The 23,889-nt window shown below is 48.7% G+C and overlaps 1 protein-coding gene across 2 annotated transcripts in view; it reads right to left on the bottom strand.

The window, feature by feature from the left end:
- The window catches only part of LOC142566308 (uncharacterized), a 951,081-nt gene that overhangs the window by 129,607 nt on the left and 797,585 nt on the right, over window positions 1-23,889 (bottom strand). For both annotated transcript variants that reach the window (XM_075677216.1, XM_075677215.1), the window contains one exon: window positions 19,282-19,441. In XM_075677216.1, coding sequence (XP_075533331.1) covers window positions 19,282-19,441 — 160 coding nt within the window. The remainder of the gene's footprint in view (window positions 1-19,281; window positions 19,442-23,889) is intronic.

Raw genomic sequence — 23,889 nt, 5'->3', positions numbered from 1 at the left:
TAAGCAGACGCTGCCCTTTCGCCGCATTGCAGCCATAAAAATATACGTCAAGCGTACCCATCTTCTTAAAGGCAAATAGAAGCGTGTACAGTCTGTTTCACGCTTAAGGGAAAACTCGGAACGTATTGCATCGCGATGCGGCAAGGAATGGAGTCGTGCGGCGGCAGCAGCTCGAGCAGCCGCAGACGCTCGAGAGGCGGAGTCGTGATCTGCGTCGTCTGCTACGGCGGCGCGCGCTGGCCGCATTGTCGGGAAGCGTGCTACTGCCAGGGGCAGTGCACCGATTTCATCGGTACTGCGGGAACTGAGCTGATATTCTTTACTAAACGTTGTGCCTCGCCAAACTCTGAACCTTCATCGGCGATAAAGGAGTTCCACAAACTTCTTTTGACAGCATGCTTCGTTTGTTCTTTCGAATGGCCGGGGTACTGAGCGCGTGCACGTATTTCTTCACTGTGTGTGCTACCGTAATAAGCAGCGACAAGACGCACTAAGATGTGCGCGCAACGTGCTCAGTCTTTTGTTTGACTCGAAAGGAAAACAAAGCACTCAACAATGATAACTGTGGGGGTCGAACACGATAAAACAAACGGATACGATTAAAGGAAAGGTTTAGGTTAAGACAATGAGCTGGAAGTGATTTTTCTCGACAATCATTCGCGGCACCAGACAGACCCTGGTCGCCGGCGGGGAATTGGACACGTCACGCTCGGAACTTCAGTTAGTATCTCGTCATGTCCCCAGCGGCAACGATGACAGCGCTCATCCTGGAAGGCAGTGAAGTGTAAAATGGCTTGATCAGGGATGTGTTCATTCGCAGCACGTCTCAGTCGCTGACGATGGTGGATCGAACCCTATCCGCGGGCGACTGATAGAGGTGATGGTGCGGCAGCGATACTTTCAACGAGCCCCAGACATTTTAAATGATGTTGGCGCCCGGGGATCGAGGCGGCCACTCCAAGAGAGTGACTGCGCGCTGCTCTTCCAGCAGATCTTGCACAACACGAGCAGTGCGGATCGGCCACCTATCGCGTTAGAATATATAGTCGTCTTCCAGAAACGGGCCGTCAAGAATGTATGGAATCAGTACGTCATCTATGACTGCCCTGCAGCGATGAACTTACCTTCGAGGCGTATCAGTGGGCGTCGCACAACGCTTAGTAAAACATACTGGCTCATTTCACGCAGTAACGATGAGATCGGCGCCCTGCAACTGACAGTAGAACGCTTCCCGACAAATGCGGCCAGCGCGCGCCGCCGTAGCAGACGACGCCGTTCAAGATCCCGCCCCTCGATCACCTGCGCGAGCTGCTGCCGCCGCCTGACTCAAGCGCTCGCCGCATCGCGATGCAATGCGCTCCGAGTTTTCCCCTAAATGTGAAACAGACTGTACTACACCCTTCGAATGAAATGTCCACGCGCGCTCACGTAGGCACACACCGCGCGCCGCACGAAACGTGCCCAAACACGCGCAGTGCAGGAGGCAATCAAGGCGGTGCGAACGAGAGGTGGGAGAGGGGTACCACCCGCTAATAGAATTTTGCTTCGCATGCGGCGCTCTCAACGCCGGTGCAGCAGCGCCGCTCTCGGTGCCGTTCTTGTCCATAGGAAAGAACGAAGAAAATATCCATAACCCCACGGGCTCCTAGACAGGTCCCAGGCGGTCGACCTGAGACGGTTGCAGACGGGCACTTTCCCCAACCCCAACCACCTGCACCGCCTGTGGCCCGCGCTGCACCTTTCGCCCGGCTGCCCATGGTGCGAGCACGAACGGGCCGACATGGCCCATGTGCTTTGGGAATGCCAACGCCACGTGGAACAAGGACAAGGAGGAAGGGGGACTACAACAGCAGGACCCTCTGAAGCGAGGCGCCTCAGTGAGAGATGGCAAGCCGCCCTCCTGAGCGATGCACCCGAAGACCAGGAGTGGGCAGTCCAGCGGGCCAGGGCCGTTGCCGAGAATCTCGAAAGATTTTCCTCGGGCGATGGACCCCTGGCAGCCGGGCACCAACATCAATAACCGTTGGACAAATAAAGTTTATTCCTATCCTATCCTAACGCCTGCTTCACCGCCGCCGCGGGACAGTCCGGCATTGCACTATCGTTGGGATTTTGTTCTACACGCGGACACGATAGTGGAGAAAGTAGCCATTAAGAGGAAGCTTTAGCACGGGTGATTTTATCTAAATATATGTAAAAGGTGAATTCGTTTTTCTCGGCAACCACTGCACCAAATTTCACAAGGTTTGTTGAACTTTAAAGAAAAATGTAAAATCTAGTGACTGTAGGTTTCGAATTTCAGATTTAGGTCATAATTTCTTTATTGAAAATTGGCAAAAATCGCAAAATTTCCGAAAACGAAACCATCAAGTTTACAACTCTGTCTTTCGACAATGAAAAATGATATCCCAATTCTGTGCATTGCATCTTACAGCACATCTAAAGCGGACAAAATTAATATATTGCAAATGAACCTCAAAAAAATTAGTAATATGGAAATGCAGCTTTTGCAGAACCCTTGTACACAAAATAACGAATTCACGTAAGATATAAATCGAGATATAAAATTTGTCCGCTTTGAACGATCTAATGGATGCCGTTTACAGAACCGTGATATCTATTCTTGATGCGGAGCTATTGATTTGTAAACTTCGCGCTTCTATCTTTTTTTGCACTTTCGAAACTCTAAAGTTCTTCTAACAACATTCAGGCCCTAAATGGAAAGTGCGCTTCCAAAAGTCACTAGAATCTACCTTTCTCTCTAGAATCCAGCAAACTTCACTAGAATCGGTCCAGGGGTTATCTGAGAAAAACGTTTCGGCGTTTTACATCTATCTGAATAGGCCGCGCCGGAGTTGGCTCCGAGTTAGAGCTTCCTCTTAACGGCTTATCTATATAAAAGAAAGAAATAAATAAACGCCTCAGCCGTGAGTACCGTCGCCCCAGATATCGTCACGATGGCAGCGCCACTACCGGCACGGCTCCGTGAGCAGCTACCAAGCTGTTCACTTTTGTTATCTTGCTTTCCTCGGCGGCAGCGCATTGTCTTGATGCCAGCGATGCGCTATATCTGCAGGATCATTGCGTCATCCATCGCTTTTGCGACCAAGCAAACTTTCGGCGGCACATGCTCGCTGCTATATCGACAATAAGAATTTAAACTGCTTTCGTTTGAAACAACAGCTTGAATAAAAATCGAAAGCGGACTGGCCGGCCACAAAGAACATGCTCATGGGGACCTACTATTGTTGACATCATCAAAAAAGGCTAGGTGCGCTCAGGTTTTTACAGGTTTTCAAGTAATGACTGACGGGCTAGTTGCTTCATTATCACAGAAAGAACAGCGCTTCAAGTTGTTAGCGCAGTTTGTATGTGGTTCCTCCTTTGTGTTCCGTCTTGAAGTGCTGTTCTGTGACTTTGCATATGTTCGTTTTCTGCGTCAGTTACGCCTTCCAAGAACATTTACTTAGAAAATTTTTGTTCACATGCCTTTTACAGACGCATGTTTAATCGAAATTTCTTCGCTTGGCTGCATAATCTCGAGGACGGGCTCCAAGCTGCTCATTTTCTTTATCCATGCATGATCAAAAGAACAAAAAAATTAAAGGTAATTAACGTAGCTTTGTTAATTATGCACACAATTTCTCAACTTGCTCCGCATCCAAAGGTTACAAATCTGAACACTCGCATGATAAAATGATGTGACCATTGCTTGTATTGGTTTAATAGTTTTGTTTGGGGCAGTTAGAAGCAGTCGGCATATTGGTGGTGCGGTAGGCTTCTTATAAAGTAAGTATGAAAGTATGGACAGGTTATCTTGGCGCAAATCAAATTCATGAGCTTCAGAGGAAGCTTTAGTACGGGCGCAACTTCGACACGGCCTATTCATATAAATATAAAACGCAAAAACGTTTTTCTGAGATTACCCCTGGACCAATTATAATTAAATTTGTTGCATTTGAGAGAGTAAGTTCAATTCTAGCGACAGTTGGAAGCGGAATTTTGATTTAGGGTCCGAATTCTGTGAAAAGAATTTGGAAAAATTTGAAATTTCGAAAATAATAGACGCACGAAGTTTATAAATTGTAATGAAGAAGAAGAGCACAAGGACAAGGCGAGCCAGATCGTCTGTTCCTTGCCTGCAGTGGAACCAATGGGCCAGCCGGATCGCCAGTGCTTAGGAAGAGCTTGAGCCGTTCGGGCAGCCAGCTGCTCCTGCTCTGCGTGACCTTCCTTCTGGATTACTAACAGACGCTGCCAACTGAACTGTTCAAACACTCCATTACAATTGGTGGAAGGTGCGGGGTATTCAAGAACATCTACACCCTGGAACTCCGGTCTCGGATTCTGCTTCCCGTCATGCCTGACTCTCCCCAGCCGACGTCGCCGCCACCCTGCGTTGCCTGCTCTGGCGCTGTCCTGCAACGCCATCCAACGGTTTTCAGCGGTACGGATGAGCAGGACGTCAATGACTGGTTGTCTACATACGAACGGGTGAGCTTGCACAATCGATGGGACGATATCGCCAAGTTAAATGCCGTCATCTTCTACCTTGCGGGATTGGCTCACCTGTGGTTTAAAAATCACGAAGCCGACTTTGAGTCCTCGTCCACGTTCAAAGCCAGTTTCGCTGAAGTTTTCGGTCGCCCCGCCGTCCACAAGTTGCGCGCCGAGCAGCGGTTACGAGAGCGAGCGCAACAACCCGGTGAAACATTCACCTGTTATATGGAAGAGGTTCTGGACCTGTGCAAACGTGTGGATGCTTCTATGCCCGAAAATGAGAAATTGAAGCACATTTAGAAGGGCATCGCCGATAACGTTTTTCAAATGTGCATCGCCAAGAGTCCGCGCACCGTAGCAGAGCTCATAAACTTGTGCCAAAGCTACGACGAGTTGAGGAGGCAGCGCGATTTGACCAGGCGCCCCTCAGTGGCTGACGAGGCCCTCTCTTCCATGACCGCCTTCCCTGATCGCTCCTCCCTCCTCAGACAAATCCAAGCTTTCGTGCGGGAGGAAACTGCACGTCAGCTCTCTCTACTTCCCTTCGCTGAGCTACCCCAACAGCAGCCGCTGCCGTCACAGCCTCCTACACAGCTCGCCCCTACGCTCCGGCGGGTTATTGAAGAGCAAGTTGCTGAGGCTCTACCTATGCAGCATCAGCAGTACCCTGTCGCCGCGCCACTTACTTACGCATCCGTCGCCGCGCAGCCTCAAGTTGCTGAGGCTCTACCAATGCAGCATCAGCTGTACCCTGGCGCCGTGCCGCCTACTCACGCATCCGTCGCGGCGCAGCCTCCTCATTAACCACCCGTTGCGCTACATCCACGGCCGCTACCACCCGTTCGTCATCCCGTTCATCGACCTGCTCCTGCGTTTGCTAATCCTTGGCGCACACAAGACAACAGGCTCATATGTTATGCCTGCGGTATTCCCGGCCATGTTGCACGACTCTGCCGCCGCCGTATGCTGCACTCTGATGGGTTGGTGCAGTCGCCTCCCAACGCCGACGTGCAACCTTTTCAAGACACTTATTTTAGTCGGCAGTCGAACACGCCACCAGCAGAGCGCCCGGTCCTTACACGTCGTTCGCCTTCCCCGCGTCGCCGCTCGTTATCCCCCATGCATCGGCGCCCTTCACCCACGGAAGAGGAAAACTAAGCGCCGCAGTTCAGGAGGCAAGAACTGCGTCGCCATCGATCTGTACAAGTTCTCCATTGTCGCCTTCGAACGTTGTCGACCTTACTGATGACGGCGTCCCTACCGTTGCGATAATTGATACTGGAGCAGCCGTGTCTGTCCTAAACGAACGCCTCTCTCGCGCCTTACGAAAAGTTACGACGCCACTTTCTGGGTTTTCTCTTCGCACAGCAAGCGCCCAGCAGCCAGTGCAGCCTTCAGCAGCATGCACAGCTAGAGTTATTATTCAGGGCGTTCTCTATATTGTGGAGTTTGTGGTTCTTCAGTCGTGCTCTCACGACGTGGTACTTGGGTGGGACTTTCTTTCGCGAAATAACGCCGTCATCAATTGTGCACGTGCTGAAGTCGAATTATCGCCTCTGTGTGACGTACCCCTCGTCGGCGCCACTTCTCTTCCCGCTAAGCTAGTCCTTCGGGAAGACATCGCCATACCGCCGTACTCGTCTGCCGTTGTTCCCGTCTTCTGTGGCGCTGTCTCTGAAGGCACTGTCCTCTTCACTCCTTCGGAACTATTCATAACCCGCAAAGATATTCCCCTCCCTTTCGCCACGCTTGACATTTCTGCCGGTCTCAGCGCCATCGCTGTCTGCAATGCTCTTCCTACAGCCCTGACGGCTCTTTGCGGTGAAGCACTTGGCCAAGTTCAGCCTCTTGATGACATGTTTATAACCGACGTAACGGATGCTTCATATACAGAGCTCACTGACTTCTGTGCCCTTTCCACTTCTGCTCCGCCATCACCTGACTTATTCACACCTTTCATTGCCGATGACCTTACTTCCGAGCAGCGCTCCCAGCTTCTTCACCTGCTTGCCCAATTCCCTTCTTCTTTTGATGTCGCTCAGCCTATTCTGGGTCGCACATCAACCGTAAGCCACCACATCGGCACTGGCTCCAACGCGCCGTTGCGGCAGCGCCCGTACCGCGTATTCGCCAAGGAACGTCAGGTGATCAGTGAGCACGTGGACGACATGCTTCAGCGCGGCGTCATTCGACCTTCCAATAGCCCGTGTGCATCAGCGGTGGTTCTCGTCGCAAAAAAAGATGGTCCTATTCGGTTCTGCTTCGATTATCGCCGCTTAATAAGATAACGCGAAAAGACGTTTACCCTCAACCACGCATTGACGACGCTGTGGACAGCTTGCAAGGCGCTGAATTTCTTTCTTCGTTGGATTTACGTTCGGGCTACTGGCAGGTCCCGATGTCATCAGTTGATCACCCTAAAACTGCATTCATTACTCCGGATGGTTTACACGAATTTAATGTGATGCCATTTGGCCTATGCAATGCACCTGCTACGTTTGAACGAATGATGGACAATATCTTCCGCGGTCTAAAATGGAGCACGTATTTGTGCTACCTCGACGACATGATTGTGTTCGCCCCTGATTTCAGCACGCATCTTCTTCGCCTTAGGCAAGTGTTGACGTGCTTGACCAACGCAGGCCTGCAATTGAACCTGAAAAAGTGCCAGTTCGCCGTGCGCAAGCTCATGATTCTAGGTCACATCGTATCACAAGACGGCATTTGCCCCTACCCATCAAAGTTCCGCGCTGTGACAGAGTTCCGAAACCTACGACACTCAAAGAACTCCGTGCCTTCATCGGCCTCTGTTCTTACTTCAGACGCTTTGTTCGCAATTTTGCCTCAATTATATCACCTTTGACACAACTCTTAAGTGGCGCCAAGGACCTAGCCTCCTGGTCTCCTGCTTGCGATACCGCGTTCGTGACCTTACGCCGTCTCCTGACGTCTCCGCCTAGACTTGGACACTACGACCCCACCGCCCCAACTGAATTGCATACCGATGCCAGTGGTATTGGCCTTGGCGCTCTCCTTGCGCAGCGCAAGCCTGGCTACTCCGAGTACGTCGTTGCTTACGCCAGTCGTGCGCTGACCAAAGCGGAACGCAATTACAGCGTCACAGAAAAAGAATGCTTGGCCATCGTTTGGGCACTCGGGAAGTTTCGCCCCTATTTATGCGACAGGCCTTTCCATGTCGTTACTGACCATCACACCCTTTGTTGGTTATCCTCTTTAAAAGAGCCGTCTGGACGCCTTGCCCGCTGGGCTCTGCGCATTCAAGAATATGACATACACGTCATCTACCGCTCAGGTCGCAGGCATACTGACGCTTATGCTCTGTCCCGCTCTCCGCTGCCAGCCGACACGGCCTCCCTCTCCACCATTGAGGCGGTATCCTCGGTCGACATCGCCACCTGCGCATCAGAACAGCGCAAAGATCCTTGGGTGGCCTCTCTTCTGGATCTTCTTTCTGGCTCGCCTGCATCTCCCATCTCCCGTTCCCTGCGTCGCCAGGCTGCCCACTTTGCTGTCCGGGATAACCTCTTGTATCGACGCAACTACCAGCCCGATGGTCACAAGTGGCTCCTGGTTATCCCTAAGACTTTGCGTTCCGACATGTGCGCGTCTTTCCATACTGACCCACAATGTGCACACGCAGGCGTTCTGAAGACGTATGAGCACCTGCGGCAACGTTACTACTGGCGAGGCATGTTTACTTTCGTCCAAAAGTTTGTCCGCTCGTGCCCGCAATGCCAACGCCGCAGATCTCCTCCTCATCCAGCCCACGGTTTATTACAGCCGCTTCCGTGCCCTGCTCGTGCCTTCGACCGTGTGGGAATTGACCTGCACGGGCCGCTACCGCTAACACCCGCTGGCAAACGATGGATTATTGTCGCAGTTGATCACCTTACACGCTAAGCTGAAACCGCTGCTCTACCTGCAGCGACCGCCAGTGACGCTGCATCCTTTCTGCTCCATCGTTTCATTCTTCGTCATGGCCCACCTCGGGAGCTGCTGAGTGATAGAGGCCGTGTGTTTTTGCCGCGGGTGGTTGAAGCACTTTTTGCTCAATGCCGCATAGTTCACCGGACCACCACGGCGTACCATCCTCAAACTAACGGGCTTACGAAGCGTTTCAATCGCACCCTAGGTGATATGCTCGCCATGTACATAACTCTGCATCAAGAACAGATATCGCGGTTCTGTAAACACCATCCTCAAACTAACGGGCTTACGGAGCGTTTCAATCGCACCCTAGGTGATATGCTCGCCATGTACATAACTCTGCATCAAGAACAGATATCGCGGTTATGTAAACACCATCCATTCGATCATTCAAAGCGGACAAGTTCTCTATGTCAATTTATATCTTACGCGAATTTGTTACGTTGCGTATGAGGGTTCTACAAGATCTGTATTTCCATATTACTGAATTTTTCGAAATTCATGTGTAACATATCAATTTTGCCCGCTTTAGATCCATCAGATGCAATTCAGAGAAGTGTGATATCATGTTTCATTGCTGAGTTACGGAGTTGTAAATTGAGAGCCTCGTTTTCTGAAAATTGACAATTTTTAATAAAAAAGTGGCCACCTCAATAAAAATTTGAGACCACCAGTCACAAGATATTAAGTCTTTCTTTTAAATGCAACAGACCTCGTCAAATTTGGCGCAACGGTTGCCGAGAAAAACGAATTCTGCTTTCACATGTATTGAGATAGGAGCATCCGAGCTAAAGCTTCCTCTTAAGCACACGTGCCCAACCATGCACTTCTGCCTTTCCAATGGACTCGACGGTACATCACACAGGGTGTGCGAGAGCATTGTCCACGCTCCTGTTTAGATTTCTGAGAGCTGGTGGCATCAGGCTCGGTTTCGTGCCATCATCAGAAATAAAATCAGCGGCCTGGGGGAAAGCATTCGAAACATTTACAGTACTTTTTTACATATGGATCAGCGCGGACATGTACGCTAGAACGAAAAGTACTGAAGTATTAGGATGACGGTTTCGGTGCATGTATTTTGGCTATCTAATGTTAAGATCTAAAGAAAAAATACTGTGATTTTGTGACAATTAATGCTGACAAGAAATATGAGCTCCGACTCAGTACCCGTGGTGCAACTGTCCCCTGGAATACAGGGCTACATTAAACCACGAAATGCTGGTTTGATAAATACCAGTGACTGGAAAGTGTTTCGCTCTTGAATTTTCTGCATGACGACGCCGCTGTGCAGTCCTTGGGGGCCCTTTTTACCACGAGCACTATGTTTGAGTTAATATTAAAAGCAAAAGTATTCTTGTGTTTGTTGTATTTTTTTGTGGGGGGGGGGGAGCTTTTTTTAACGTCTAATCACTGTTTCAAATTTATAGGTTAGCTCAAGACGCACCTGCATGTGTTTCTAATATCCAGTATGTTGTCACTGATTCAATAGCGAAAGAGCGTTATCTTATCTAATTGTGCGCGTGCAGCGAATACTGGCGCACATTCTCCATCACATTTGAGGACCCGAGATTGCGCTGCAATGTACGGGCATTCCAATCTGATGAACCGCTGCCTTGATCCCTGTATCATATTCTCAGGAAGCATTACTTTGCGCGCAGCCATCCTTGTGCTGTGAGTGTTTTCCAGCGCATGCTCACCTTTTATAATATGTTATATTCCTAACTCTCTCTTTTGGAAGTGTTTTGTTCTTCACATCACTACAACGGGTGGGAGTATAGACGTTGGCCATCTTCATTGAGTGAATATTGGGAAACGGAATAGGACCCCTTCTAGGCGTGTGCGTTTACAAGTATGGTATGGTATGGTATGGAGAACTTTATTGGGTCCTGAAGGTCAACCATACGTTGACGCGGGTTCAATGCAACAATTTGTTATTCATAACTCACTTTTTAATTTAGGAGGCTGTAAAAGACAGCAGCCTTATATTAACATGAGGTCTTCATAACACAGAAAATTTAAATGCTTATTAGTCGGCTTTCACCTCATGGTAAGGAATTTCAATAAATATATCCTTATGATAATGAAAAGCCAATCCGCTTGACAACGTTTCATCTGAGTTCCCCTTTGCAAGCTGATACCGACTTGCTGGTGGTTCACATCGGGGGCCCTTGACATATGTCCAGCCATCAAACAAAGAGTTATTCCGAATGTTTCATTTCAGGAAGGCATGTTGCCCTGCTGCCTTTCATTCCTGTTCGAAAACAGGCGTAAGACGAAAGTGCTGCATGAAGAGCGTCATTAGTCCAAACGAACGAGCTACCGTAACTAACGTCGCCTATATCGCTGTCATTTATGCTTAGATAAGAAATATATATTTTAAATGTACGCATCACGAATACGAAATTAGCTGCCCCAGACCAACCCAGATAGGTTTCTTTCATTTCGTACTGCGTGCTAGGGGCTAATAGTAGCTACGGAGCAGAGCGCTAAGAGTGGATGTAGCAGAGGAGGCGCTTTATATACTGTCTCGACACCCACCGAAAATTGGACGCCGCGCTGCTGGCCATTCCTAGAAAATTGTATATGTGACGCCCACCCATTTGCAACACAGCAGCATTGTTTTGCGACGGGAGAGTCCAGGTGAGAGACAGGGTAGTTATGGAGATGAAGAGACGCTATTTTCTGCAGCAACTTAAGAATGAATGAATGAATGCCTTCATTTACTGAGAAAAAGGAGCAGCAAGCATCAGTGAAAGCACGTCTCGGCACATTGGGAAAGAAGCGAGACACAAAGAGAGGAAAAGCTGGAGCCCGTGTGGCAGGCGAAGTCGCAGTTTAGCGTCGAGAGAATATAAGCGAGAGTTGGTGAAACCCGTTGAATTGCAGTGTAGATGTGTGATGTGGCGAGTAAATGATGGGAGTCACCGCCTAGCATCCGTCCTTTGCGCACCCGCCGTTCTTGGCAACAAACGGTTACTGAAAACCAATCTTGGCAATTCCTTATTCATCAGCCATGCCTCGCCCCTCATTCCTTACTGGCAGGGTCTGTTGCTTACAACCACGCTGTCGCTTCAAGTTACGACTATAAATTGACGCTTGCGGTTACGCTTGCTATACTCGGGACTCTTTGTTATTGCGGGAATACTATACACATGGGTTTGCTGCACTAGTTAGAGAACAGACATTTTAGAACAGCGTTTCTCGCCTTACCTACGCTCAACACAAGCACCATTGCAGCATGCTACGGTGCGTGTCCCTTCAAGAAAGAGACGCGAACGCAAACATAAGAAGGCGTTAGAACACAGGGTGCCATCTTGGGCCTCGTGCCAAAGATATCAAAGCCAATAATATATTAGCAATCATGCTTTCGTTTCTATGCAAAGAGGTTAGACATTTAAACTTCTAGAATGACAGTCCAATTCATCGCCTACAGGAGCGCGTGAAGCCGCCGGCGGCCATATTGTTCGATGAAAAGGAGGGCGGCTAGAGTACGTGGACGCGGTATACGGCGCGGCGCTCCCTGTGCTTGCGGTTCTGCGAGGAAAAATTGCCTTTAAGAAGTATATCAGTCCGCCGTGTGTCGCTGTTGTAAAAAAATGCCATGGTGGTGGGCGCCTGGTGTTCTGTGTCTAATAAGTTGCGTCAATTGAAAACCAGTCCCTGTTTCCTGTTTTCACCATTCAGTAACCTGCCGCATGCATCGGCAGTGTGATGCCCTTTCGACGATACGTGGTGCTGGCCCGTAATGGCTGCGACATGGCCTCGAAATATATCATCCTTATGACATTACTTTAAAAAAATCACTGTTTGCGCGAATGAGTGTTTTTGGTTTAAACTTAGAAAACCAGAAAAAAATATAACGGTAGGTCTCATTTTTGTCCCGCGTTTCAGTTTCATCCGAAAAGAGTCGGTGAAAGCAAGAGAGAGATGCAAATGAGAGAAAGGCAGGGAGGTTAAGCAGAGATAAAACCTCCGGTTTGCTACCCTGCACTAGGGGTAGAGAAAGGGGAAGTAAAGACGGAAAGAAGAGCGTGACAAAATAAAAGTGTGAGAAAAAAGTATGAGAAGGATAGAATGGGGTCATTATAGTCTTTCTAATAGGCCACTGTCACGTAGAAAGGTCAACAAAGTCTTGGCCGACTTTCGCTGCGACGACAGTTCATTTCGGCATTCCAAAACTGACTGTTCAGAAAGTGGCCTGTGGTCAAGGCGTGCCAACGCGATCGCTAGTGACAGCCGGTGCGCGCTGTATTGAGGACAGTGGCAGAGTACGTGTTCGACAGTCTCCTCGCCGCCGCAGTGAGTGCAAGCCGCGATGTCGTCCATATCGACTTGGAAGGCGAAAGATCTTGTGCAGGCGACACCGAGTCACAGTCGGCAAAGTACTGCTGTTTCGAGTCTAGAGAGTCCAGATGGGGGTCGAAGTCGAAGGGATGGATCCAGTCGGTGCAGACGTGTATGTTTCAAGCTTGGTGTATTCCATAAAGTTTTGATGGCTTCATTTGCAAGCACACAAATTTTCATTGCAGCGTCTGCTCTTGTGAATGGAATGGAGTCTTGCAAGCCTTTCTTATGTGCAGATCGTGCTGCTGCGTCGGCATGTTCATTGCCTATTATGCCACAGTGGCTTGGAATCCACTGTAACGTGATGTCGTGTCCTTGCTCGACGAGGTAATGAAGCAGCAGTCTGATTTCTAGAACTAGTTATTCGTGGGGTCCTCGGCGTAAGGCAGAAACCAAACAATGATGAGAAGCCTTGGAGTCACTGAACACGCTCTATTTCTTGGGCAGTTCTTCAGAAATTACACGAAGTGCACAAGGAATAGCAACAAGCTCCGCTGCCGTCGATGTAGTCTGGTGAGATAGTCCAATCTTTATGGTGGAGGGTTTTGTAGGAAAGATCACCGATCCTGCAGACCCATTCACCGCGGTTGAAGCGTCAGTATGTAGATGATGATTCTCGTTGTAAGTCTCGTGCAACAAGAGCAGTGAAAGCTGCTTGAGTGCTGGAGACGAGAGTTGGGCTTTTGTTCGCATTCCTGGTACCATTAGTCGAACCTTTGTTTGAGCCAAGGACCATGGTGGAAACGGAACTTTCGCTGGAGCTGTATAACCTGATGGAAGGTATGCACGATAGGGCAGGACAGTTTCACAAAAGGAAGCACGTGGTCGATCCTCTGGCAGTGAGGCTACATGACGGGCAGGGGCTCGAGCAAGGTGTCTTACGTGCGCTCTGAGCGGTTCCATGACTATATGGGTCTTGGCTGGGAAATCGTGTGCAATGGCAATTGTTTCTGCCGTTGACGAGCACCGCGGCAATCCAAGACACACTCTAAGTGTCTGGGCCTGGACGCTTTCGAGCGTACGGGTATTACTCCTGCTGGTGTTGGCCAGCACAGGCAAGATGTATCGCAAATACCCAAGAAAGAGCGTCCTGTACAGTTGCATCATTGCATGTACTGAAGTACCGCATCCTTTCCCTCCTAGAAACTTGAAGACATTAGAAATATCCATCAGGCGCTTCTTTAGGTAGGCCACATGAGGACTTCAGCAGAGGTCACGATTAATGATTACGCCTAAGAATCGGTGCGTCCTGACACAAGGTATGCTTTGACCGTCCATAGAGACATCATATGATCTCATTGGCTTTCGGCTAAACGCGACCAATGCGCATTTTTCAGGCGAGATCTGGAGGCCTTGTTCATTTAAGTACGCCGGTGTTGACGTGGCAGCTTTTTGAAGCCTGGCGCGTACTTGCGGCCGCGTCACACCAGATGCCCAGGCGCAGATGTCGTCGGCATACATTGATATTTTAACTGTGTTCGGAAGTCGTTCCACGAGATCAATGAGTGCAAGGTTAAAAAGCGTGGGACTCAATACACCGCGTTGTGGAACGCCATGGTGCGTATAATATTGGGAGGTTGGGCCAGCTTCAGTGTTTAGAAGTAGAGACCGCCGATATAAATAACTGCGTGTCCAACGATATAATGGACCGCCTAGGCCCACCGATTCCAATGCTTCAAATATGACGTCATGAGGAACGTTGTCGTACAATATTTATTTACAATAAAGCTAAGGCGACTCACAATCTGCACTAAGCCGCAAGCACATGAGCTCCAATGAGAGTAACCTGCCAAAGTTCAGGTCATGTGTCAGCTGGCGGCTCAAGCAATCTATTTTTTTCGTTTCTGCGTCCGTTCTGCCTGCGTCTGCGACGAAAACGAGAAGTGGGAAGGCAGATAAACAGGAAATTGTGGAGGGAGGTAGTAGCGTAATTTGTTAGCGCGCCCAGCTCCCAAATGGAGGATGCTGCGAATACATGAGCTCGAATCGCGGTGGTTTGTTTGTGAAAACAACTTTCTGTGCTCTCTGGTGAGGGCGAAGCTTAGAATGAGGCGGCAGCCTGACGACAACTGTCGCCGTCAACGTAACAGAATAAGCGGGCGTGCAAGGTCACACCTAAAGCCGAAAGTATATTCAGAGGAAATACAGTATGCTGGGGAGGGGGGGGCTGTTGACAAAAAAAAGTGATGAGTAACGAGCAGTGTTGTTGAGCGAGGCTGTAGACCGATAATGTCCCCATAGACAGGACTACGCTCCAATCACGGTGCTCAGCGGAAAGGTACATCGACAGCATGTCAGCTTGCGTGTAATTGGTACTTCTGTAAGGTCGTTGCGTGTTTGTGTTGTGCCTAGCAGGAGGGAGTAGTGTAAGAGATGACACTGAAGAGAAGGCGGTGAGCGAATTCCGCGAAAAGTACTTGAGGATAGCCATATTCAACGTCGACGCCGGTTGAAGAAAGCCTGCGACTTCAGTTAATCAGGTCGCCTGAAAGGCTTGAGTAATAGCATACAGCTGGGCATATTTGGTAACCACAGCGCTAGATGCACACTTTGCGGAACTAAACAGAGGAAAGGGATCGAGTGAGTTGGCCGGCCTTTTCGAGCTCTGGCATAGTTTGAAAAATGAATGTGGCGAAGTATGACGCATAAAATAGTGTATGCCAACCCAAATGAGTCAGCGTAGTCTTACTTGCACGACACGCCATGGTGGCCTGCCACCAGGACATGCTGAGTTGCAGCGATGACTGTTTTCATTGGGTGCTTGAGAATAAAAACGAGCACATTAGAGACGTACGAGGGAAGTTTCTACGGTGCAAGAGCACGTCGCCTCTCCCACCCCCAAGAAACGAAACACGAAAATAACCTTGCCAATAGCGGCATCATAAGATCGAGCACTACGGCGCTTGATGACCTTGTTCAGGATGACGTCATCCTTTCATTCAGCGTTTATTTGTGAGAAAATGAGTTGAAGTTACATTTATTTGCATCACAATGGCGGACGTAATCAGGCAAACGTTGAGAGCTTTTAATTAGATGGTGCCTGACTACTCTGTGGAGATTACGTACGACAATGACAACAAAGAACACAGAAAGCTTCGTTTACATCAATTCGCACATACGTGAGATCCGCATATATTTTTAGACAATCAATTTATATGGTTAAGAATGGCGCTCATTAACGCACTATTTGCATTCACAGTGAGCTAAAACGGCTGTCGTCAACACGGTAGAATTGATTTACACGGTTTTAATGCCATGGACATTATATCGTTGCGAACTTCCGTGGGATTGTGTAGTCATCGAAATGGGATACAAGTGACAGGGAAACCCGGAGGTTGATGAACGGCAAGAAGGCAGAAGCTTCCACAAGACCTAAGGGAAATAAAATACCTTTTTGAGCAGCGTGGTCAGGGGGCCATGCGACGGCTTTAACGGCTATTAAAATTCCTCCAAAATATGAACAGAGGCCGACAAAAATGCGGGCATTTTGGGAAAGGTGAAACCGCTGGAAATCTCAGGACAGCATTAGCCTAAATATAAAAGATGACCTAAAAATAAGAAACCATTACGTTGTCAGGGTGGCCAAATATTGGCAAAAATAAATGGGCTGTTGAAGAAGTTCAGGTGAAACCAGATGGTGCAATGTAAGGAGAGAATGGCGGCAGGTGTTGAAAAGAGGTCAAGTAGGTCCTGTGGCCGACGCCAGCACCCGACAACTGTCACGCGACTGTATTTATAAGCGAGATGCCTGGTCATCAGTTACAGGGTGATTCGGGTCTGAAATATTGGACGCGGACTTCATCACATTAAATACAGTGCATTCTTCGACGGCTGGTACCAATTCTCGAGCAATGAGGATGGGAACAAATTGTCTCACGTGCCGACTGTCACCTTCCTCCTACTGCCAACATTCCTTCCCCTCCGTAGTTGCTGAGTGTTTAATGGGTTTGGCTGCTAACCACGAGGTCTCGGGAACAAATCCCAGCCACGGCAGCCCTATTTCGATGGGTGTGAAATGCGAAAACACCCGTGTACTTAGGTAAAAAAAATAACATACAGCGCGAAGGACAAGGACAGCGAGAGACGACATACACAGCACTGACTTCTAACAATATTTTATTGCGTTGCCACATTGTGTGTGTATATATACAAGAGGGGGCATGCGCAGAAAATGAAAGGCAGTCACAAGGGGTGTTCTTACAGCAAGTCACTGTACTAAGAACATGGTCACTTGAAAAAGAACGAACATTACGATTTCTATCTGTTTAGATACGTGACTTCACTAGGGGTCAGCGCGATAGAGGGGCCAGTAACGCACATACTACCAAGTTTTCTGACGAAATCCGCTTCCACAATTTCCCGGGTGAGCTGTGAGCTGTGTCTCGCTAAAATTTCAGTATCTCCAAAGAGGGGCATGCAGTTGCAGTGCCGGCAATGGATGCCCCAGTGGCCTTGTACTGTGCTGTGGACGTTGTTACAGTGCTCTCTTAGACGATCGTTTAAGCACGTGCCTGTCTGTCGAACATATTTACTGCCGGAAGACAGGGGAATGTGGTAGGCTACATTCGTTGTGCACGTCACAAGACGTTTTCTGTGCCCGACAGAGCAACAACTCTGACGTGATTTAGGCGCGCTTACACGCTTCCAGAACCTTGCCACCCTTTCCGGGGCTAATAAAACGACTGTGATTCCTGCACGCTGCCCAATTTTCTTTAGCCTATGGGAGACATCATGCACTAAAGAAAATTGGGCAGCGTGCAGGGCCTTTTGTGGGACCCGTCTAGAGTTGGTGTCCACGCGGCGTTGGCCTCTGGATAGGGGCTGATGGATTCATGGTGATTTGTGTTGAACGTAAAGTTAACCCCTTTGTGGTGTTCAGACGTAACAGTGGCTGGCCAGTTCGCAACTTGACAACCCGTTCTTCACCGCATCTTTGGAGAACGAGTGGAGGCTCACTTGCCACAGCTCTGTTGGTGCATTGCGGCACGCAGCATATGCGATTGCTTTTGCATCTTGCACAAACGATGCGTAACAGCAAATAAAACCTACTGGCCGCCGCGAAGAAAGCAAGCAAGTGCGCTACCACCTGCGGTTACTTCGCCGATGGCCGCGGGTTTGCGTGACACTGTACGGAACTTGCGAACAGGGGCCCGTATTAATAGAAAGGTGCATGCGTGGTCGCACCACTATCAAGTTGGATATGAATCTCGACGCAGCAACAGAATTACATGCAACATTCCTTAAGATAAAGGAACTACGGAACAAGCTGCGACCAAGGTTCAGTCGGCTATGAATGCAAGTCCTTATTTTCAACCAATTCAATTAAATGTGTCTACCTCTTGGGTTGTTTTTCACGTCGAAGATGCCGACCAGGGATTATCAACTTCTGAAGGCTCAAAATGAAAGAAAGAAGTATTAGTGAAGTTGAGCAACGTCACTCTTAGTTTTGAAGCCATTGCAGCTCAAAGGAACACAACGAACAGACAACTCACAACTGGTTTATTGGTTCGACCTCAGAAAAATAGGAAATTATAGATACACTCTGTATAGCGCACGCGTACACGTTCTTCATGGCAAAGAAAATTAAAAAAGGCGCGTTTGACTACTAAATTAGCAGATCGACAAGTCACTAACGCAATCAATGCTTCCTTTTTAATGTGACACACTTCCAAAAGTTCACTAGCAGTAGTATCCTTACTTTTGCCTAGAATCTTAAGTAACAAAACCATGGTTTACACTTACAGGCCAAACAGATGCGCATTGCCCTTAATACTTGACAGTTCGTGCTCTCGTGCTCGGCCGTTAACGTACCTCCAGGTTTGGCCTACATAGACCCTCCCACACGACAACAGTATCATATAGACGACACCGGTGGTGCATTTAACATACGGCCAGGTGTGCTTCTTCCGGCAATCAAACCTCCTTTGTTCGCAAAGAATGAGAATGTTTCGTTTGCGCTACAATGACTTCAATACATATTAACCAACTCGCCCAAGAAGAAGTAGTATTGTATCACTCTTAGTGATTTCTATTCTTCCACCACCTAGCGTGCGCATAAGAAAATAATTGACATCGGAAATAGTCTTGTTCACCTTCATTTAAACAAAGACATGACAAATTTATCTTGAAGAATAATCGCAATGTTTTACTTAGTGTAATAACACGTAGCTATCGCGTTCATTTGTTCGCACCCAAAAGCGAATCAGTGTTCGCGTCAGAAAAGCAATCATGGCGCAGCCGGTATATCGAAGTTTTTGCAGGTAACTCGAGTTAGCGACGCGGGATGTAGCCAGCCTGTACGTAATATATCTACTCTACCAGCATTAGAAGCAAACTGTATTCTTTGTTTTGTGCCACTGATGCTTGCCCTGCACACACTTGACACGGGTGTACCCGTGTCTATTGGGTGGACGACCGGGTTACACTTTCGGTTAGCAGCGCGACGTGAATGAAGGGGCGATGTCTCCCGACGTTCTTTCGGCGACTTACCAATGTGACACGCAGTGTCCGGCGGTGAGCACCCACTTGTCCGTGACCAGCGTCCCGTCGCAGACGTGCCTGCCGGCCCGCAGAAGCATCACGTGCCACGGCCAGTCCCCGCGCCGCGCGGCGCCCGCCACCCCTGGCAGCGCCGAGGAGCGTCCGCAACCTGCGGCACAGAGCACGCGCCCGCGTGCCAGTCGGCCGAGAACGAAGACGGCACTCGCGCAGTGCCACCGACACGATATCGCACGAACGGAAACAAAAGTGAATAGGAATGTCAGCATTCAGGGCCACACATTCAGGAAGCGCACAGGTGTCCACGACGTGGTCGAAACACACATTTCAAGGCGTTAATGCAAGCGCGTCTTTTGGCGATAGGGTATGCACTTTTATTATTGCAATTTCATAAGCTTCAACAACCTCTCTTGTCATCTTGCCTGGAGCCCTATACAAAATAAGTGCCTTTTTTAAGAAAATGAGGTCACAGCGGCCCCCTAGGCAATGCACCCCTAAATGGCCGCAGATTGCTTGAATTTCCAGGCAGCACACTAGCATTGGATAAAACATTATTTTGGTAGAAATTGGTTCTAGCCCTCGGCCAATGCGGGCTCTTGCGGGCCCGTGCGATGCCGAGTCACGAAGGGGCGGATATCAGGCCGACGCAGCAGCACATGTGTTGCTAGCACAAGGCACGCACTGGGCGGTTACTACCAACGTCCGCCTATCGAGTCACTCACCTTGGTAGGTTCGCGTGTTTCTGAGCTCATTGAATGCGGTGGTCACAAGCACGGCCTTTTTGGTGACCTCTGCCTATAATTACGTATACCACTCCCAAAAAATCAGTGAACACATTGCTGCATAATTTTAACATGGAGAGATCGCAGGCGAAATGACGACCACAAGCGATCATTTTTGACAATTGCAGTGCGCTGACAAGACTGCAAGCATCACTTGACCCAATCGGCATGCAAGCTATGCATAGGAGGAAAGGGTGAATGAAGGAGACCGCGTAAATGCCCCACTCTCCCCGCAATCTGACGGCGGAGGGAGATGACGGACCCGAGTGCGTTCCTCTGTGGCTGCGCCCACAGCCGATTCAGCATGGCGCAACGCTTCATTCGTAGCATCGACCAGGTCGGTGTGTGGCAGATCGGGGAAAGCATAGAAAAATAGGCAGGAAAATAGGCTGCTACAAAAATTGTTCGTGTAAGAAACCGCCACTTTGGTCAGCGCATGTATTCACAGCGGATGCTTCACAGGCTTCATTCATTTCTTGTGCGCCCCCCTCCCTCCCACTATAGCCAGGTGCTGCACTTACAAATTCATTACATTTTACAAACAGATATAACATCAAAAGCACTGACATGCGCTCAAAGAAGAAATATCTGTCGAACGTGCTGTGCAGCGGCGATTGTCGTTTAATTTCTGGAGAGAGTTTTCTAAAAGGCGAAGACGTTAGCCTATGTGGCATGTGGCTTTCTCCTTCAGATGAAGATGACTCAAATAATTCGAAAGGATTGAAATAACAAATGAAATGTACATGCACTTGCTCCGGCAGCCAGCCGATGTTATGAAGAGTTTTTCTATCTAAGGGGTATATTTCTTTGTTCAAAATATAGCGCCTCAAAATGAAAGGGCCCATGAAACGGTTCGGACAAATTTTGTAGACGCGTAGGGTACAGCTAAAGTTAATAATTCGCAGTACTATTTGTGTGAAGCGTCTCATATTAAGAGAGCTACGGCCGATTGCAAGTTACCCTCCTCCGTAGCCATGCATTTTCTCCTCAACTCGCTCGCCGAGTGGTCGGGGCTAAGCTCCGCCTTCACTGGCTCTGCGTCGTGATGGCACGTCGTCTCGTCGACTTCCGGTTCTCTAGGAGCCAGCGCGCGAAGGCTCTCCTACCTCTCCGCCAGATGCTTGGCAGGCTACCCCAAGCAAACCTATCGAAGCAGCGTGCGTCGCAGTGCCAAACGTGTCTGATATTCTGCTAACCACTGGCGAGCTGGGCGTTTCAACGGATTGGTGGAGGCATAAACTCATGCTGATGAAGGAACTTTAGCGTAGACGTACGTGAGCGACCTGATAAGACTGCGCAGTCCAGCCACCTGGCGTCGCAGAGCTTAACCAGGCAAACAAAGAGCTAATATAGTTCTAACCAAGTGTAAAAAAAATAAACGTTTACAGAAACAACGTGTTAACGAATACGCTCATGCGAAAAATTTACGCCAGCAGAAAAGAATGCACTTCGTTACTGCTACTGTGTTTGGTTGAGCTCTGTGCCATCAGGTGGCTGAACCGTGCAGACCATAATAATGACTTTAGACCATCAACGCTTGCGCTTCTGCTCATCCCGTGAAACGGCCCGGTGAAACAGCCAGGCCCAGTCCCCTTGCGTTTACCCAAATGCCGCACTCACGAAAGGATATTGTGGTAGTAATCCTCCGGCGTAAAGTAACCGCCGCAATTGCCCAAATCCTGGTGCCGATCGGATAGCGACAGTCCGATGCGCTGCGGCCACTTCGCTCGTCTGCTGCCTTGCAGAGGGACACGATGTCGCAGCTTGACATAGTGCCAGTCGCTACGTTTGGTTGACATAAAAATTGTTACAGCGCAAACACATGCAACCACAAAGTATGAAGGACGGGACACAAGCGCTTTTTCGGCACCCAACAAGCTGGCACAATTATGCCCACGCATCTGCAACTCTAAAAGAAGAGGTTGTCAGCTAAAACATGAGCAGCCGTTCGTCAAGTGTTCCACAGGAGTGGTCTACGCCATTCCCTTGAAGTGTGGAAAGGCTTATGTCGGCCAAACCGGCCGCTGCATTAATGAACGCTTGTGGGCACATGCCCGAAATTTTAGCAACTTAAAGGACAAGTACGCAAATTTGGTCGCGCACGTAATTGAATGCACAGGATGCGAGGCTCGACTGGGAGAAGATTCTCGGCGAGAGTGCCGACGCGACGGCGCGCGTCAGTTTGTCCACACACACAGATATGGCAGCAAGTGCGAAAGCACCCCTTCTGCATCGCTTTTTGCGGCAGAGCTTCATTTTTTGGAAGCGACTGCTTACTAATTTCATTGTATGTTAGTATCCCTCGCCTTTTGCTAGTGTTTTTCTAGTTCTTCGTTTTCTTGTTTTTTCTGCGCCTGATACCGTTGACTGCTGGCACGTTCGTTCATCGATGCGCATTGTCATCTTTCCCGATTGTGTGACTCCCTTCCCCTTCACTTCTGCCTTTCCCCTTATATAAGGTATCCGTCTTCCGTCAATAAAATTTAGTTGACAGTAAACAGCGCTTGTGTCCCGTCCTTCATACTTTGTGGTTACATGTGTTTGCGCTGTAACAATTTTTATGTCAAGTATGCACCAACTCGCCCAGAAAGAAATTTTAACGCTACGTTTGGTGCTCGCGAAAAGACTGACACTGACCGTGGAGGTCTCGTCAACACGGAGCACGTTGTAACACAAGCAGACGACGCTTGCTGCGTGCCGGAAGTGCATAAGTGCAGTGAGAAATTGTCCTTGTGCATTCTCTTTCTGTTTGTTTTCATAGAAACAAATTAACATTCCAACTATTACGAACATTTGTTCACCGTAAAGTTTGAAAAGTTATCAATGACGCGCCTTGCGCAGCCAATCGGATAGCTCGCCCTACAATCGTCATTAGGGCAAGTGACGACAAATGTTTAGGGGCAGCTGAAAATTCAGGCGAGTGGTGTGCTGCGATCGGCAGCGATGTACAGTTTTAAAAACTCGTAACGAATTACACGCTTTACGCGGAGCACTTAGATGCGTTAATTAATGATCAGAAGGACTTACTCTAACGACCCCGTACATTTGCACAAAATCGTTTCAGGGACCTTCGAGAGCACTTTGGCAGCGTGCACTTGGCCGCCCCTCGCAGGTGCTCCCTGCGCTCGGCGGCCGAATGTGCAGCCTCGGAAGAAATGGTGCAAAGCAATAACGAAAGCGGAGCCAGGAGTAATCGTTAATATTTCTTTCTGAATGGCTAACGTTACAAGCTAATATGCCGCACTGCAAAAAAGAAAGAAAAATGAAAAAGAGGAAAAGAAATCACCGCCGTGAAGATGGCCGAAGAGCGAAGCTGTGTTAGTTACACTGAGTGTTACACCACACTGTAAAAAAAAGCTGCCAATTGAAAGAAAATTTACAGAAATATTCCGTAACGCTAAAGAATTTTTTTGTGAATCCTCTATTACAGAAACCCGTCAAAAGGAAAAACAAGTTTTCTGTTGCTCTTAGTCTCCAGGCTATACATCGAGTCAAAGCTAAAATTTAACCGTTTTATATTATTGTAACTGTATAAAAACTATAAGATAAATTTTTATAGATTTATCTTTTCATATACGCCGTTTTTTGCATACACCACGAATGACATGCTGTGTGCCTTGATGCCTAGCGCCATAGTCAAGATGGCTGCTCTTCGACTGAACGCATGTCGGCACAGCTCCGTTTCTCCTTTCGAAAATCGTCAGAGGTGAGTGGTTTTCTTGTCAGTTACAAACAGTGCACGACGTCTTCTTTTAGCCAATAGTTTCTGTGTGTTCCTGACATAGAACAGGACTATAATGTACACCGCAAAGGAAAT

This window comes from Dermacentor variabilis, unplaced genomic scaffold (genome assembly GCF_050947875.1).
Source record: "Dermacentor variabilis isolate Ectoservices unplaced genomic scaffold, ASM5094787v1 scaffold_12, whole genome shotgun sequence".
Lineage (NCBI taxonomy): Eukaryota > Metazoa > Arthropoda > Arachnida > Ixodida > Ixodidae > Dermacentor > Dermacentor variabilis.
Note: the sequence above shows the minus strand (reverse complement) of the source record. Positions and strands in the feature narration are given on the sequence as shown.